The sequence below is a fragment of the Rana temporaria genome, chromosome 6, assembly GCF_905171775.1.
Source record: "Rana temporaria chromosome 6, aRanTem1.1, whole genome shotgun sequence".
Taxonomy (NCBI): domain Eukaryota; kingdom Metazoa; phylum Chordata; class Amphibia; order Anura; family Ranidae; genus Rana; species Rana temporaria.
In genome coordinates, this window is record NC_053494.1 from 30,550,250 (window position 1) to 30,569,867 (window position 19,618).

General features: G+C 44.3%; 1 protein-coding gene across 5 annotated transcripts in view; it reads right to left on the reverse strand.

The window, feature by feature from the left end:
- SRL (sarcalumenin) overlaps window positions 1-19,618 on the reverse strand; it is a 70,203-nt gene that overhangs the window by 9,849 nt on the left and 40,736 nt on the right. For 2 of the 5 annotated variants that reach the window (XM_040356569.1, XM_040356570.1), the window contains exons 2-4: window positions 8,568-11,003; window positions 5,958-6,050; window positions 2,576-2,671 (exon numbers count right to left, since the gene is read on the reverse strand). In XM_040356569.1, coding sequence (XP_040212503.1) covers window positions 2,576-2,671; window positions 5,958-6,050; window positions 8,568-11,003 — 2,625 coding nt within the window. The remainder of the gene's footprint in view (window positions 1-2,575; window positions 2,672-5,957; window positions 6,051-8,567; window positions 11,004-19,618) is intronic. The other 3 variants (XM_040356571.1, XM_040356572.1, XM_040356573.1) reach the window with 3 other exon arrangements.

Here is a 19,618-nt window from a genome sequence, read left to right on the forward strand (position 1 = left end):
GGCGAAACACATCGTTTTCCTCATCAAGTTCCTTGTTAGGCTTGTCGAGGAACTCGACAAGCTTGCTTTGCGTACACACTGTCAAGCCAAAATCTCCTCGTTCTCAAACGCGGTGACATACAACACATACAACGGCAGGGGAAGTTCGATTCCACTGGCTAAACTCTTGGGGTTGCTTTTGCTAATTTCATGTGTTTGCGTGTTAAATAAAAGTTTGGTAAAAGACGATTTGCACTTTTCAGTCTGTTATAGCTTTAAAAATGTGTTATCTCCATTACAAATGCTACTTTTACTCCCGTCTCATACTTTATTCTGAGCAAGCGCGGGTTTCTTAGCATACAGACGTCCGAGTTTCTCGTCGAAAACCAGCCCGTCGAGGAACTCGACGAGCCAATTTGGACTCCCATCGAGGAAATAGAGAACTTGCTCTCTTTTTGGCTCGTCGAGGTTCTCGACAGTTTCCTCAACGAAAATGTACACATGACCGGTTTCCTCGGCAAAAAAATATCTCCCAACAAAGTTCTTGCTGTTTTTTGCAGAGAAACTCGGTCGTGTGTACAAGGCCTAAGTGTACGCAAAACAGACATTGCATTAGACAGTCTAGTTATGGAATGTTAACAGACAGTGTTTGGTGGAACAGGAGAGGACTTACACCCAAAACCTCTAAACTACTCTAAGAAAACACCATGGTATACCTAAAATACCATACTCTATTGCACTTGGCTATAATGTATATGTTTAAAATAAAATTTAATGGTTTTGATACTTGGTGCCCAACCCTATTCAACTTTATATAAAGCCATTTTTTTTTCAGGAAGTGAGATTAAATATTTCAAAATATAAAGTAAATCCCCTTTTAGATAGCTGTCACTAGAAGAGGTGTCCCTATGGGAGGATTTTCGCTACATTCCTGTGCTGGTAACAATTGTAAAATTTATCATTTTTATTATATTCTATTCCAGTGACAATGGTCACCAATTGAGAAGATTAATCTATTCATAGAGGACAGCACTAAAAGCCCGACAGGGGTTTTAGTGCTGTAAAAAAATGCTTATGATCATTATACATTTACATCACGCCCCTGCGGGATCTCCCCTTGATCGTCAGACATTAAAGTGTCTGTTAGCATAGAAAGAAAAAAAAAAAAGCACATTGTTTGTGCATAAAACTCCGCTATTTTTACCGCCGCCGCTATAGGCGGATTTGGGGCGCATTTCGGCCGCTAGCGGGGCGCTTTTAAACACTGCTAGCGGCCGAGATAGGGTTGAAACCACCCACAATGCGTTGCTGAAGCGGTATAGTCGCGCTGTCCCATTGATTTCAATGGGCAGGAGTGGTGGAGGAGCGGTAAACACACCACTCCTTCACCGCTCCAAAGATGCGGCTAGCAGGACTTTTTTCCCCGTCCTACTAGCGCAATGCTCCAGTGTGATAGCCCTCGGAGCTTTCACACTGGAGACAATGGAGCAGCAATTGAGGCGGATTGCAGGTGCTATTTTTAACGCTATAGCGCCTGCAATACGCCCTCAGTGTGAAAGGGGTCTTAGATACACAGAGCGATAATATATGGAGTATCTGCAAATCTGCATGTGATTTCTAAAAAATAAAAAGTGACAGTCTCACTTTTTTATAGAGTACCATCTTATACAGTATGTGATTATATATACCACAATGACACTTTTTTTTTTTTCACAATGACACTTTTCAGCCAGACCTCTAGTCATGCAAACTGCATTCAAAGCAGACCTTCAGTAATTTTTTCAACTTTCCATCTATTAAATCTTCTGCCCTTGTGATTTTAACTTTGGATACTAAAACATAATTTTTTTCTGCCAGGAAATACCTTATACAGCCCACTTCCTGTTTGTCTGGTCATTAGCCTAGGCTTATGACATCATGCACATCTCTCTCTCTCACTCTCGTAAGAGTTTGCCAGGAAGGGAGGGGGGATGAGTCATAAGAGGGCCAATGAGAGCTGCAGAGCTGGAGGTGTACCTCTGTGTAAATCCAGGAAGTGAAAAGGCAGCAGCTTCAGCTGCCCACAGTTAAAGTGGATGCAGCCAGACTTAGTGGAGGGAGATTTCTGCAACATATTTGGCAAGTACAGAATCACAGCATATATAAAATAATATGTAAAGCAGTTGGAGGGAAGATTCAGAATGGCAAAGATGTTTTTATTACAAATTATGTGAGCAGACTGCAGTTCCTCTTTAAACTTTCTGGATGCTAGGAGCATAGGGGCAGCATGCATATATAGTATATGTTCAAGTTTAGTTATTGCTAATTTACCAACATTCTGTTGTTGTCATGCAAAGTATTGAGGTTAGTGCAATCCATGGCCAGATGACATATTGTTTAGGCATAATACATGATGGTATAAAGATGCATGGTTTGGGTGACTATGCATAGCAACAGCTGGAGTCCCCCATATATACTTAGCCTTACTTTCATGACTTTTAATTAAATCTTTATTTTTTCTATCTCTTATCTTTCTATCTAAGCCTTTCCATACATAACCTTTAACACTGCATCAAATATACCAGTTTTCTTGTAAGCCCCATTCAGGTATGCTTACCTGTAATCTCATACTGCCTCAGTTCATTGTATTTGTAGGAGAGTTCCAGAGGTTTTATAGCAGAGTGATATAGTTTCTTTAGCCTCTGTAGGACCGCTGTAGAGAAACATATAGTTAATTCAATAAAAAACTGACAAAAAAAAAATAAATCCTGAATTGGGTGTCTCCATATATCAGCAAATATGCACAGAAATTCACTCACATTCGCTCTTTGTGACCCATGAGCCTACATATTTTTGCAAACATGCCTTCTGTTACCATAAGGACTACTACAAACACTCTTTTGAAGAATACGCATTGGCTGGCTCGCCAAACATTGTGAGTGGGGCTGTGTACTTCATATAGAAGAGTAAAGGTGCAAAAAGTACTAAAAATACACTGCTGTCAGTGCAACTGCCTATCCTGTCATAAAAAAAAAAAAATTTTTGGTGCCTGAACTTAGCAATATCACCCTTCTCCTGTGATTGCTCCCCAAAAAATAGACACCAGTTTGGATTTTTTAGGCCTCATGTACACTGGATGTTAAAATAGCGTTATAAAAATGCCAGTAGCTTTGCAGTGAGTTTTTCAATGTTTTTGAAATATAGTTTTTCCGCGTTATATGTATTTAGCATGTTTTTTTTTTCCTCACAAAACGTTAAAAAATGCTGGTGAACATGATCCATTATCCTCCCCCTAACCGTTCTATTTTGACGACACAAGTAGTTTAAAACGGGGGTTCCGCGGGTATTTTTTTTTTTTGATCGTTCTGCCGTTCTTACCTGTAGTAATCTGCTCCTCCATGAGTCCTAATGTCTTAGCCGCCATGATTATTTTTGTCCCGCAAAACATATTTTATATAATTCATAAATGGACGTTTCCATCTTGATTGTGGGCACTCTGAAGCCCACCTGGAGTTCCTTCCGGGATACGGTGAATGCTGACGTCCCAGCATTCACTGTTGCCATCACAAGGTCACGCCTCGTTGTGACGACATCCACTTTTTCTATCAGCTCTAGCTATGAACGTACACTCACTGAGCAGCTGAAAAGATTAGTCACGTGACCCGCGAGATATCGTGGGATTACAGTACAGCGCGTCTCTTGGGATTCTCATCACTCACTCCCAGGAGACATAGCACTTGTCGGGGAAAAGCTAATACACGCCCACTCCCACGGGGAAAACCTGATTGACAGAACACTGATTGCTTGCATTAGAAAGGTAAGGATTCTGATTTAAAAAAAAAATAACAACGGATTGTGTATAGTCGATGGGTAGTGGTTTCATTAAGAGAAAGTTGTAATTTAGGGTGAACCTCCGCTTTAAGTTGTAGTGGTTTCAATTAAATAGTTCGAATCAGGGCTTTTTTTCAGCTGGAACTTGGTGGAACTCCGTTCCACCACCTCTGGCTCAGGCCCCCTGCTCCCTACTATCACTTGTAAACACAGAAGTCTGGCTTTTGTGTTTACAAGTGACAGCTTGACTCTCAACAGCTCCCGTAGATCTAATCTTCTGAATGGCTCCCACTGAGTACAGGATGGGAATAAGGGAGATGCAGATGCCTGGGGTGAAACCCCCAATGGATGATCTCCCTGCAAGCGAGAGGTGGAGTCACATACGGTGTGGGGAGGTACTAGAGCCGACTGGGTGCTTCAACTTAATACAGCAACAAAAGTAAGGTGGGAGATTGTGGAGCTTTTAAGGAACAGGGAATGGAAGGGGTTGCATGCAGAGGTCAGAGCTGAAGAGGGGTGAAAGTGAGATGTGGATGGGGAATGCAGAGGTTAGCAGCTGTGGAAGAAGGCCAAATCCTGCACTCTGTGTGTAGCGCACCCCTGAACTCTGCATTTCGGGTTCACCCTAAAAACGATTTTCTAATATTACATCCAGCTCACTCTCTACATTGACAGTATGCCGTTTGTTTTTGTTTTCTTTGCTGTACATACCTCGTACAGCCATTTTCTTCCCCGGCTTCCGGGTCGGGACCCCCGCGGGAGTGGGCGTTCCTATCCAGCAGGTGATTGACGTGATGACGAAAACTACCTCAACCCGTCGCATAAGGAACATCACGAGTTGCCGAAAGAAGAAGAACGTTGGTGCGCAGGCACCGTATAGCGCCGACTCGCCGTTCGGCTTCTTTCGGCAACTCGTGACGCTCCTTATGCGATGGGGTGAGGTAGTTTTCGTCATCACGTCAATCACCTGCTGGATAGGAATGCCCACTCCCGACCCGGAAGCCGGGGAAGAAAATAGCTGTACGAGGTATGTACAGCAAAAAAACAAAAACAAACGGCATACTGTCAATGTAGATAGTGAGCTGGATGTAGTGTTAGAAAATCGTTTTTAGGGTGAACCCCCGCTTTAATGCCCCTTCAAGACCCTCCCACTGTTAATGAAATTTGACCACACCCACTATTTGATGCAGTTTGGAGGGGGTGTGTGTGTGTGTGGGGGGGGGGGGCTAAATCGGCTCGTGGTTGAGTTCCTGCACCTACTTTCTGAGAAAAAAAGCCCTGGTTCAAATTTATAGGACTGTTATAATGTTTGTTATCTCAGCCCAGAGGCTGTATTATGCAACTCCTTTTTTTCACACGAAAACTCAATAAAAAAAAAAGAAAAATGCTGGTGAGACGCATTTCTGAGTGTTTATCGCCGACTATCAGTGTTTGACGTTAGAGTGTTTTTACAGCTGAAAAACTCCTCTCAGAACCCACTAGTTTCGTTTTTTACAGCCAAAAACAGTTGATAGCAGCCTATGTGTGCATGGACACATAGGATTACAAGATGGGGAGTTTATTGACTGTAGAAAAAAACATCTGAAGCCAAAAACTGGAGCTGTAAAAACGTCCAGTGTGCATGAGGCCTTATTTCTGGCAGGTTTTACTATAAATATATATGATGAGGAACAGGTAATATGACCACCCAGGTAATGTAGGAAGAGCCGTAAGAGATCAAATAAGACACGGGGAACAGATTTGAGTGTGATCATAAGATCTCTGACTTTTACTGAATACTACAGTGACTTATATGCAGAAGAAAGAAGGGGAGGGGCTGTGTTCTAATGCATACGTTTCTAAAAGTTATACAAACTCAGTACTTTCTTATCACGATTTAAACTGCTGGACTTTAGTGAACAAGAACTAGCTGATGATTTTGCTTACACAACAGGCTGCTCTGTGAATCAGCTTAACCACAGTGACTCACAGGGTGTGTTTCTATGAAAACTGTTAGTTATGTCAAAACACATACATTCAAAAGTTAATTTCTACTTAAACAAAATAGAATCATTTTTTTATACATTATATTACAATATAGTGAGAATGTATTCACCCATTGGGCAAAGGCTCTTGTAATGACACTTATTATATTGCCTTTTGACTTTTTATTTGACACATTTGATTACCTGTGTAGTCATCTGCTGGTTTTTCGTCAGCAAGTTTCAAGGTATTATCTATGTGGCTTCTGTCTCTTCTTGTGAAATCTTCTTCCAAGTCATCTGTAAAAAAATTACAAGAAGGAAGGAATAGATTAGCCAAACAAAATCCTGAAAGACAACATTTTATAAATTTATATCTGACAAATGACTGTCCTCCTCTAGATCAGTGTTTATCACTCAAAAGAACCCTTTAGCCTCGTACACACGGCCGAGGAACTCGACGTGCCAAACACATCGAGTTCCTCGGCCAGTTCAGCACTGAAGCCGCCGAGGAGCTCGGCGGGACGAGAGCTCCCATAGAACAACGAGGAAATAGAGAACATGTTCTCTATTTCCTCGTCGAGCTCCTCGTCGGCTTCCTCGGCCGAAAGTGTACACACGACCAGTTTCCTCGGCAGAATTCAGCCAGAAACTCGGTCGGAAGCTGAATTCTGCCGAGGAAACTGGTCGTGTGTACGAGGCCTTTAAGGTTCTGCACAATCCCGAGGCACCCATTCTAAAATTTAAAGAATGAAATTAATTGTTTTACATATTGTAAGAGCACCCACACACGTAAGACACCCAACATTGGAGGTGAATTATTCTTTCAAAGCAGACATACCTCTGCACACGTTGTACTGACTGGTATTCCAGCATTTCTCTTCTCCCTCACTCAGCTAATGTGACCCAAGTGCTGACAGAGAAGGGCATAGCTCCCAACATCCTCCTTATCTACCAATTACATCATTGGTTGTAGGTATGCCAGTGGCTGGCCCGCAGAGTACCCACGGTTACAATGCTGCACAATGAAAACCTGTGGCTTTGAGTAACAAAAATGCAGGCTTGAGCCACCCATTGGCTTGTTGACAATGTATGGGCATTGTGCCAAGGCACCCCTGAAGAACCTAGAAGAATTCTATGCATTAAGATAAAAAAAATAATTCTGTGTGGCAGCACCCCCCCAAATTACCTACCCGAGCCCCTTCTCTCTCCAGCGATGTCCATGATCCCTTCATCTCTTCAGCCATCCAGGACACTCCTCCTGATTTGGCGCCATTCAAAGTCAGTGAGCCAATCCGGGGCGGGAGGGGAGGGGCCAGGTCGGGGCTCCGTGTCTGAATGGATACACGGAGCTCTGACTCAGCTTGGGTGCCCCCTGTAGCAAGCTGCTGGCTGAGGGGCACTCAAAGGAGGGAGGGGCTAAGAGCAGCGAAAAGGGACCCGAGAAGAAGAGGTTCCGAGCTGCTCTGTGCAAAACCAACGTTCTGGCTGAGGGTTAGTCAGTGTGCTCGCCCCCTCCCTTCTCTGAACGTTCACAGCGTCTCCTTGCAGGGATGTAGTCCCAAGGGAGGGGGCGAGCACACTGACTAACCCCCAGCCAGAATGGCTCAGATTATGGGGGCAAGCTTACAGGAAGTGAGAAATTCGGACACAGAAAAAAAACATTTAGAATGGAATTCGAAGGAAAAGGTAAGTGAACCAACAATGCACTAGCTTAAAGGAACCTATTTAGAAAATTAAAAAACAAACCTTTACAACCCAATTAAAGTATACCCTGAGCCAAAACATAATTTTTTTATTATGTGTAGTGAAGTGAGAGAGATAGAACAGTTGTCAGGTTTTTATTGCTATCTGTGTCCCTGCTGGGAAGTTTCACCCTCCCTGTTTGTCCTGGTGACAACTGTCACTGGGAAAAAAGTAATGGAAGAGCCAAAATGTTGCCATTGTCAATGGAGAAGGATGTGAATGAAAATATTCCAATGGGGACGCCTGTTGTGGTGACCACTTGCGAAAAGGGGATTTCTTCCCAGTTTTGAGAGATTTCCTCTAACTTCCTGTTGTGTCTCTTGGACGGGAAGTGGGGAAAAATCTCCGCAAACCACAGAAAGGCTCGGGAACTGCGTATTTCCAAGTCTTTCTGATCATTTCCGAACTGCGCCGATCGGCTCAGATTGGCTCCACTCGGCTCCCGTGCCCCCCCATCTCAGGCCAAATGCGGTACTGCACACCGCTTTGGCTTGAATCCTGCTCGTTTTGCGAGATAACACTCGCAATTCGAGTTAGGATTTTAAAAAATACAGTGCTCGTATTGCGAAACGCTCGCTAATCGCGTTACTCGCAATCCAAGGTTCCACTGTATATATATATATATATGTATATTTGTGGTTTTAGATTATATATATATATATATACATATATATATATATATATATATATATATATATATATATATATATATATATATATATATATATATAAAAATGTAGATATACCAATATAGTCTGGTTAACTATAAACACATTTGGTCAGCCCACAATTATTACAGTGCAGGTTTCCAGATGAAGAATTTATAACACAGTTTTCCTTTTAAACCATGAAAAATTATATTTATGTTTTTCTGTATGCATTTTGCCATAAAAAAAAACATATTTATGAGTCTGTTTACAGGTTTAAATCTGCCGCCTCGCCCTCACCATATGCCTTATGCTAAAAGAAAGTGATTATATTGATAAACTATTAAGGTTTTTCCCTACCATAAAAAGGGCATTGCAAAGCATAGTTACTTTATTAGTCCGTTTAGATATCTAGAATGTCTACCTTTTAGCCTTCTTGACTTTGTCCTGACAGCTTGTTTTTTAGATGATTTAGCAGGCAACTGTGATGCTGGTTTAACAATAGGGTTGTTATTTTCATCAGTGTTCTTCTGAACAGTGGCTTCCTCTGCTGCGAGTGTTAATTCTATACTCTGCTCTGTGCTATCAGCTGCATCTGATAGAACAAGTTCCTCTGCTTTAGGGTCTTCTGCTGACACGTTCCCTACATTACTGTCTTCTGTAAGGATGTTGTTTTCATCTGTGTCCTCCTGAACAGTGGCTTCCTCTGTTGTGAGTGTTGATTCTATACTCTGCTCTGTGCTATCAGCTGCATCAGATAGAACAAGTTCTTCTGGTTTAGGGTCTCCTGACACGTTCCCTACATTACTGTCTTCTGTAGGGATGTTGTTTTCATCCGTGTCCTCCTGAACAGTGGCTTCCTCTGTTGTGAGTGTTGATTCTATACTCTGCTCTGTGCTATCAGATAGAACAAGTTCCTCTGATTTAGGTTCTTCTGCTGACACGTTTTCTACATTACTGTCTTCTGTAGGGATGTTGTTTTCATCCGTGTCCTCCTGAACAGTGGCTTCCTCTGCTACGGGTGTTGATTCTATACTCTGCTCTGTGCTATCAGCTGCATCTGATAAAACAAGTTCCTCTGGTTTAGGGTTTCCTGACACGTTTTCTACATTACTGTCTTCTGTAGGGATGTTGTTTTCATCCGTGTCCTCCTGAACAGTGGCTTCCTCTGTTGCGAGTGTTGATTCTATACTCTGCTCTGTGCTATCAGCTGCATCAGATAGAACAAGTTCCTCTGGTTTAGGGTCTTCTGCTGACACGTTTTCTACATTACTGTCTTCTGTAGGGATGTTGTTTTCATCCGTGTCCTCCTGAACAGTGGCTTCCTCTGTTGCGAGTGTTGATTCTATACTCTGCTCTGTGCTATCAGATAGAACAAGTCTCTCTTGTTTAGGGTCTTCTGCTGACACGTTTTCTACATTACTGTCTTCTGTAGGGATGTTTTCATCCGTGTCCTCCTGAACAGTGGCTTCCTCTGCTACGGGTGTTGATTCTATACTCTGCTCTGTGCTATCAGATAGAACAAGTTCCTCTGGTTTAGGGTCTTCTGCTGACACGTTTTCTACATTACTGTCTTCTGTAGGGATGTTTTCATCCGTGTCCTCCTGAACAGTGGCTTCCTCTGTTGCGAGTGTTGATTCTATACTCTGCTCTGTGCTATCAGATAGAACAGGTTCCTCTGGTTTAGGGTCTTCTGCTGACACATTCTCTACATTACCATCTTCTGTATGGCTGTCTTCAACAACATCAACATCTGGCTCTTCTTGAACTTCGGTTAAAATGTCAATGTTCTCATTAGCATTTACAACTTGTGCTTCTTCATCTTCTTCCGAAATGTTTGTTTCATGAATTCCTTCTTCTTCTGGGGATTCTTCTTCGGCTATATAATCCTTATCATCAAATTCTTGTTCTACTTCTTTCTCTTGTTCTGAAATCTCCTCTTTAGCTATATCATCCTTAGAAGGTACTTCTGGTTTATCTTCTTCATCTTTACTTTCTTCTAAAGACTCGTCTCCAGTTATGTCATGTTCAGGCCCTGTCTCAAGTTCTTCATCTTCTTCATCTCCCTCTCTGTCAAAGTCTGGTCCACGCTCTTCAGTTTCTTGTTCGGATGATCTCCCTTCAGCCTCTAACTCAGCTTCTTCCTCTTCTTCTTCGACTATTTCACCCGATTCATCTACATTTTCTTCAAATAAATGCGTTTCCTCTTCTGATGACTTGTCTCCAGGTTCATCATCCTTGAGATTTATTCCTGGTTCTTCCTCCTCCTCTTCCGATGTTGAGTCCAACTCTGTTTCAGAATGTTGATCTTCTTCCTCTGCTGATTCAAGATTTTCCTCTGGCGCTTGGCCAGACTCTTCAATCACATCGGACTCCGATTCCTCTTTAGGAACAGCTAGCACTTGCTCATTTTCAGTAGTCTCGGGGACAGGTTCTTTCTCCTCCGCTTCAGAACTTTCCTTAAAAGTATGTAAAGTTGCAGCCTGTTCTTTTAAATGATCTTCCTCTCCCACCTCTGTCTCAGGCTCCTGTGTGCTGGCCTTTTCTTCAATTTTACTGGTTGGATCACCAATTACTTCTTCCCTGTCCTTGTCTTGGCCTTCTGCAACAACAGCCTCCACGGCTGCGTCATCTTTTTCTAGTGTAATATTAACAGTTTCAGAAGGGGATGCACCAGGAGTAACATTTTTTTTCTCTTGCCTGTCTTCTGTAGCCACGTTTCCGTAATCCCGACTCTTCTCTATAAGGATTTGTTCGGCATTAAGTGACTTGTCATCCCAAGTGGAGTCCACAGAACCTGGATGGCCATCAGCAAGGTTTCCACCATCCTCAGAGGCATCGGGAGAGGAGACTTGAAGTTCTAAACAGTTAGAAGACCATCAGTCAGTGTCATTGGAGCACCGGGTTCAGGAGAAGCACAGCAAACATTTCTGCTTAGCTGCTGCAAATTGCAGTATTGGCGGCAAGTATTTTCTCTATGTAAATCAGTCCATGTCATGTCCAACCTCATGTACGTAGATCTTTATTTATGCAGTCCTTAAACACCCCAAGCCTTCAAAAGTTCAACTGTTCCTGACAAACAGGAATTAAAATAACTTATATTGCAGTGAGTAGACTAGGGTGACCAGACATCCCCGGTTTACGGGGACAGTCTCCGAAGTTTGGACACTGTCCTTGGAGCCAGTATAACCTCATATAGCCAGTCTGTCCCCGGATTTGTCCCCAGATTGCAGCGGCATGGGGGGCATCTGGTACTATTGCCCCGGGTCCAACATTTAGGTGGGGGGGGGCGCAAAATCATTACTGTGCCTCCCAAGTGTGCCGTGTTGCCCCCCCCCACCCAGGGACTCCGGTGGGCGGTGAAGAGCATATGTGGCGGTGCAGAGCGTATGGCGGCTATTGAAGAAGCTCTTGGCAGGGGATACTGTGGAGCGGCTGGGTGTCGGGAACAGCCCTGGGGAGTGCTGGGGAGAGCCCTGTTCCGGTGGATTCCAGGTCATGGAGAGGTGAGCAAAATCAACCGATCTACACTGTTCATGTAGGGGGGGTGTGAGTAGTGCGGGAATCAGGTAGGTCAGTATAGAACTCAGGTAGGTCAGTGTAGTGGTCAGTATAGAACTCAGGTAGGTCAGTGTAGAACTCAGGTAGGTCAGTATATTAATCAGGTAGTTTAGTGTAGTGATCAGTATAGTAATCATATAGATCTGTGTAGTGGTCAGTGTATGGATCAGGTAGATCAGTGTAGGAATCAGGTAGGTTAGTGTAGTGGTCAATGTAGGAATCAGGTCAGTGTAGCGGATAGTGTAGAAATCAGATAGGTCAGTGTAGGGATAAGTTAGGTCAGTGTAGTAGTCAGTGTAGGCAGGGCCGATCCGCCCTATAGGCTCACTATGCAAGCCACTTAGGGCCCCACAAAGCTGCAGAGGGCACCCCAAATTACTAGAGGCCCCGCCTGGTGAGTGAGAAGTAATTTTTGGCCCCCGTCCTGCTTCTCAACTCGCTGGCTGCATGGGAGAAGAGGTAAGAATAAGAAGGCAGCACCCCCCGCTTCTCACTTTAATGTAAGATGTAATTTACGACAGCGGAACATCCCTCCTCGCTTCTCAACTTTAAAGCGGGGGTTCACCCTATTAAAAAAAAAAAAAATTTTTTTTTTTTTACTACCATTACATTCGGCATCGTAGCGCGAGCTACAGTATGCCGGTCTTAAATTTTTAATCCCCGTACTCACTGTGCTATGGATCATTGAAGATTCCGGGGAATGGGCGTTCCTATGGTGAGAGAAGGTGATTGACGGCCGGCCCTGGCACGTCACGCTTCTCCGGAAATAGCCGAAATAGGCTTGGCTCTTCACGGCGCCTGCGCATAGCCTGTGCGCAGGCGCCGTGAAGAGCCGAGACCTACTCCGGCTGTCTTCGGGGAGCGTGACGTGCCAGAGCCGGCCGTCAATCATCCTCCCTCTCCATAGGCACGCCCATTCCCCGCGGGAGTCAGAATCTTCAATGATCCATAGTACAGTGAGTACGGGGATTAAAAATTTAAGACCGGCATACTGTAGCTCGCGCTACGATGCCGAATTTAATGCTATAATCATGTTAAGGAGGGTGAACCACCGCTTTAATATTTAATGTGACATGTCACTGTCGGCAGACCCCCCCCGCTCCTCAACTTTAATGTGACATGTCATTTTGCTTAGGGCCCCAGGGAGGTCAGGATCAGCACTGATTGTAGGAATCAGGTAGGTCAGTACTACTGCATATATAAATTGAGGAAACAATGCGTATAAAATAGTTTACCATTTGCCAATAAAAAAAATATGTCCCCGGATTTCATTTAAAAAATCTGGTCACCCACTTTTGCTGCTTTTTATAGGCTTTTATATTTTTGTGTTACGTCAGCAATAAAATATATTCATTAAATAAGCCTTAAAGATTAAGATTTAAAAATTGACAGCAACTCGTGCGTGGCTTTGAGGTGTGCACTTATTATGTTAATCAACTGCTGGAGGCATTAATTTAATTACATTCTAATAAAAGATACTCAGGTAATGACTGTTTATCTTATGACCCAATTTCGCTATGCTTTAACTGTACGAGGTTTGACAAGACAGACAATATATTTGCTTTAAATGAATGTAAACCCTCTCACCAAAATCTCATATAAGCATTATATTTTTTTTTTACAAGTAATTTTCCATCATTTAAAATCTGCAGCTTTCGATAAAATAATACCTGGAGATTGTGTCATGAAGATCCTTGTTCAGTGACTTCCTGTTAGAGCGTTGTCACCCTATATCTCTGGCTGTCAGTTGCGCTCCTACATTTTCAACCTGTCACATGTTTTTTTTTTTTGGAGACTACAAGTGGCCATTTCAACACTCATTATGCAGGCGTGGTTCACTGTTGTCACCATCAGGAAACCTTCCCTGGGAAATACCTTGCAGCTGGAGTGCATGTATCGCTAAAGTGCATGTAGATATGAAGTTGTCACAAACAGGCTGCCTGAGATCAGCAGCACTGAGATGCAACAAAGGATGAAAACAAGTATTTAAAGTGATTCCAAAGGCTGTAATAAAAAATAAATAACAAACATGTTATACTTACCTGCTCTGTGTAATGGTTTTGAAAAGAGCAACCCCCGATCCTCATCTTTTTGGGTCCTGGCTACTCCCCCCTGCCCAATGTCCCCAGTCCCCAGTCGCAAACCTCTTGCTATGGGGGCAATCGAGCAGCCTCGCTCCTGTGAATAGACATTGTCTATTCACACACAGAGCAAGGCTCGGCCCCACACCCTTCTCTTTCCTCATTGGTTCACTGGCTGTGATTGACAGAAGCAGGGGCCAAAGACTCCCCCTGCTGTGTGAGCCAATGAGGAGAGACATGGGAGCGCCCTGCTCTCATGGATTGAGATGGGGCTTAGGCAGGGCTGGACTGGGACAAAAACTTGGCCCTGAACTTTATACAGATGACCCACTTTAATTTTGCAAACACGCACAAAAACGGTACATAAAGTATATGCAATTGCACAATAAAAGCCTCCCTCTTAAATCAGAGTACAGAGCCCCCCTTACATCAGGGTCTCCAGAGAGCTGCTCCTTACTTCAGTGTCCCCACAGAGCACCTCTTACATCAGAGTCCCCAGAGAACCCCCCCCCCTTTACATCAGGGTCCCCAGAGAGCCTCCCCCTTACATCAGGGTCCCCAGAGATCCCCCCCTTGAACTAGGGTCCCCAGAGAGCCTCCCACTTACATAAGGGTCCCAAGAGAGACCCCCTTGCCCTAGGGTCCCCAGCGAGCGCCCCCCCTTGCACTAGGGTCCCCAGAGAGCCTCCCCTTGCACTAGGGTCCCCAGAGAGCCCCCCCCACACTTACATCCACTTTAAGTATTTGTTTAAAAAAAATAGTTCATGATATTCAGCGATTTAAAAAACTAAATGTTATCCTGTTAGGGCTTGCATTTATCCATTTAAAATGTAAAAGTCTTACCTAAGAGCATTGATAATAAGATGCCTGTCATCACCATCATTAGCCGGTAATCCCCTCTGTGCACCGCTTACAAAAAAAATTGTTTCGCTTTGTATTGGGGACCAGTGACATTTCTAACCTCAGAGCTAAGTCCCATCAACTGCCTCCTGTCCGATAACAGCACCTCAGTGGCCAATATGGACATTCCCATTGGACAAGGGGGATATCAGTGGTATAAGAAAGATATTAAACAAAGATATGAGAAAGTCAGGTCATTAACTAAAAAAAAAAAAAACAGAGGCACGCACATAAGGATTTTGTGGCTAAGGTTAAAAGCTTGCATCTTGAAGTATATGCAATTATAATTTTTTTTTTAAAACGTTTTTATTTTTTATGCAGCGTTTAATGTAAAGCGAGGATTATATGACTTTCACTTTCTACAAGCTTTGCGCTTCCATATATTTCTTACTGTTTTAAATATAGAGATTTGTATATTTTCCACTAGAGGGAGCACCTACCAACTGGTTAAGAGGCCCTGTCACCAATATATTTTAAATGCTTACTTGCAGTGGTGTTCAATTCCATAATCAGAGAGCTTATTCACTTGCAACTCCCTAACGCAGACCCCTTTCCCTCTCGCAATTCATAGCCTTCTCCTCCTTCTGTAAGGACCTAATTACTTTCTCTGCTGGCCCAGCTCCAGCACAACTCCCTTCACATTCTTATATAACCCTTTCTCTAACTGCTGGGGGTGGGGAGAAGGGGTATACTACAAAGTGTGACTTGAATGACGGCTCTCTGTCTGTTGGGGCATCTGACATCACATTCAAGATGGTGGCATCCAGCAGCAATATGAGGGCTTTTGGGTGCCTACACAAGGGATGTGTTTTACAGATAAAACACATGCATTATATGTTAAATGTACATATAATCTTATGGGACAATCTTCTGGTGACAGGGTCCATTTAAAAAAAAAAAGATACACTATATTGTCCAAAGTTTAGGGACACCTGTCTTTACACACATGTATTTTAATGGCATCCCAGTCTTACTCCGTAGTTCAATATTGGGTTGGCCCATACGTTGCAGCTATAACAGCTTCAACTCTTCTGGGAAGGCTGTCCACAAGGTTTAGGAGGGTGTCTATGGGAATGTTTGACCATTCTTCCAGAAGCGCATTTATGAGATCAGGCACTGATGTGGACGAGAAGGCCTGGCTCGCAGTGTCCGCTCTAATTCATCCCAAAAGGCATTCATCCCAAAAATCCATAGAAGTCTATGCCAAAGCCCCACTGAAGCCCCTCTGAAGCCCCACAAAAAAAAGCCTCACCAAAGCCCCACAAAACATCACTGCAGCCCCACCAAAGGCCCATTGATGCTCCAGCAAAGGCTCATCGAGGCTCCACCAAAGGCTCATCGAAGCCCCATCGAAGCTCTACTAAAGGCTCATCGAAGCTCCCCCAAAGTCCCACCGAAGCCTCATCGAATCACCAGGTAAAAGCAAGGTGTAAACAGGGCTGTAAATTAACCATTTTATTTAGTGACAGGAGCTTTGACTGGCATTCAGAGAGCTTTAACAAAAGCGTGTCCGAAGCTATGTTTTGAAGCAAGTGTAAACTAGCCCTTAGTGAATTGCACCCATTAACCCTTAAAGTGGTTGTAAACCCATTATTAAAAAAAAAAATAACACCTGCAAGACAAAGGCATTATGAGCTAGTATGCATAGCACACTAGCTCATTATGTAATACTCACCTTAGATCGAAAGCCCCCGCAGCCGTCCTCATACACCACTCCGGCGGCCGACATCTCTCCCGTTGGTTACTTCCGGGTATCACGTCTCCGGCGCTGTGATTGACCGGAGCCGCAAGTCACGGCATGACCTACTTTAGAAACGGCACGATCACTGTTTCTAAAGTGCGCATGCGCCGTAGACTTTGGCGCCCGTCATTATTGTAAATATCTCCTAAATCGTGGAGATATTTCGAGCACCTACAGGTAAGCCTAGGCTTACCTGTATGTAAAAGTGGTTGTACAGGGTGTACAACCAATTTAAGTCATCACACAGTACAGGGCCGGCCCTATGATGGGACCGGGTGGTACCAGGTAGCACTTTTAGGGGGGCAGCATTCTGCCGCCCGCCAGACAGCCCACTCCGCTGCCTGTGAGGACACTCGGAGCCGGAGGGGAGCAGTCTGCGAGTGAGAAAGGCAGGTGCCGCTCCCTCTGAGGAACCTGTTGTGCCGAGAATGGTTGCCCGTCGGAATCTGTTCCCCCTAGCTCTCGGCGGAACTCCGCCTCTCCAGCCCTCTGCATTGCCGCTCCCTCCTACTCTACCCACAAATGCTAATGATCCTATTACTGCCCGCCTCTCCAGCCCTCTGCATTGCCACTCCCTCCTACTCTACCCACAAATTCTTATGCTCCTAATACCGCCCTGTCCCCGTGCGCGTCCCCGGTACAATGTTATTACTCATTATGGCAGATTGTATAGTAGACTGTGTACAGGATATATCTATGCCTATGTGGTTCGGATGACTTTGACTATTTTCCTCTCTTGTCCGTCCTGAAGAACCCTCACTGCGAAACGCGTAGACGCACAGGGGACATTTTTCATACCTGACATCTTGTATGGTTTTCTTTTTAATGTTGTTTCATGTAACTACTTTGTAATAAAATTATATATTTTTTGCTATTCCTGTCTGTGTTGCATATAAAGTCCGACCATTGGTTGCTTTCCTTAAAGCGGTGGTTCACCCTAAAAACTACTTTTTCTTATTCCACTGCCCCCCCACATTACAATCCGATTAAGGCTCTTATTATTTTTTTCATGCTGTACATACCTTAGTACAGCATATTCACCCGTGCATCCGGGTTGCGAGTCCCGCGGGAGTGGGCGTTCCTCACATGTGTGTGATTGACGTTTTGCCCAAAAACGAGCTCCCCCCCCCGTCGCGTAAGCCGCGTCACGATTGGCGAAAGGAGCCGAACGGCAATGCGCATGCACAGTATAGCGCCGACTCGCCGTTCGGCTCCTTTCGCCAACCGTGACGCGGCTTACGCGATGGGGGAGCTCGTTTTTGGGCAAAACGTCAATCACCAGCATGTGAGGAACGCCCACTCCCGCGGGACTCGCAACCCGGGTGCACTGGTGAATATGCTCTACTAAGGTATGTACAGCATGAAAAAAATAAAAAGAGCCTTAATCGGATTGTAATGTGGGGGGGCAGTGGAATAAGAAAAAGTGTTTTTTAGGGTGAACCACCCCTTTAAGCAATTTTGTCTTCATCACATGAATAGAGCCATGACAGGTCCTCTTTATTCTTCTTTATACATGTATAGAGCCATGACAGGTCCTCTTTATACTCCTTTATACAGGTATAGAGCCATGACGTTATTTTTTTTTGGGGGGGGGGAGGGGCAGCATTTCATTCTTGGTCCCAGGCAGCACAATGTCTTGGGCCGGCACTGACACAGTAATAACATAAGGGCACCTGCCTACAAGTTGTCACAAGAACCACTGTTTGCTCCCATAAAAATTCTAACATTTAGGGTTCCCACTTACTTTCTGTCTCAGTGACAATGATCAGAGGACCGAATCAGCGGGGACAGAGACAGCAATACAAACTTGGCAGAGGGTCTAACACTTCAATACGCTATCCAAAACTAAGAAAGAAAACTTTTGTCTTTGTATACACGTTATAAAACAAAAAAGAAAAGGTATGTCAAATGCAGCTATTATTATTATCAGAATTCGACTTGATAACAACCAAAACTCCAAACCCACCCTCTATTATCCTTGTATTTTCCTTGGGCTTTGCTGTCTAATAAAACTATGTAGAAGTACATTGGTGTGAAAATGGGCCGGTCCCCCTTCCTAAACATCCAGTGTGAAGGTGCCTGCCCTTTTACTGTGGTAAAAATACATCTGAAATCTGCTAACTTGTCGAGAGTGTGCCCCGTGAGCAATGTGTGGGGTGCCAGGAATTTCCGTGGGGACAGCAGGGGGATTAATCTGTGCAGCTATTTCAGATGGGTTCCTGACCTTTCATTATTGTCTCCAACCATCTGATGTCACACTGTTGCTGTTGGCCCCTGAAGAAAAATGGCACTTTAATGAACACTCACCATAAATCGCAAATCTGATCCAGCAGGGGAAGACATTCATTAACAGGTGTGAGCTTTGCATGGACAGCAATGGCTTCCTAGCTCCACGCAAGTTACTATTACAAGTGAGAGCTTTGCTCTATACTGCACAAAATTGGGGACAAATTCACCAAGGGTCCCCAGGGCAGGACCAATTTTTGGGTCCCACATTCCCACTGTAATATGGTCCACATCTCCCCCACAGTATAGGAAGATTAGTGCTTGCTTAGTCTTACCAGAGAACACAAGCAAGTTGACGCCGGGTGATGACGTCAGTGCGCCGCTCTAGGCTCACCTAGGCCGCCGCCGGGTGGCTCCGGGAGCTAGGCCGATGCCGCAGCCTTTCCTATGGCCGAGGCAGCAGTGGAGCTCTACGGATCACGTGGTGTGCCGATCCGCATATGGTGACCCGCTCGGATCACGGATCATTTACGATCCGTTGCACCACTAGTACCGATCAAAAGAATTTTGATCGATCAAAAAAAAATTACGATTAATCGAGGAATTAATCTTTAATTTCCACACCCCTAATTTTTTTATTTATGAGCCTGCACTTCCTGGGAGCGGGCACAAACGTGTGCCGCCAGTGGCTCACTCCCACTGTGAGTATACACAGCAGGAGGCGATCAGTGGGTACCGTGTACTCAATGTCGACCGACACACGCCGATTGTTTGGTACAGAGGCAGAATGGCAGTCTGCCTATGTAAACAAGGCATATTGCCGTTCTGAAAGGATGGAAGGGATGGATCTTGTGTCTGTAAAGCATGGACATCGATCCATGTCTTCCCCTAGTACAAGCACCTCCAACACATGTTAGGCACACAGTTAACCCTTTTTTTTAGCACTAATCACTGTATTAGTATCAC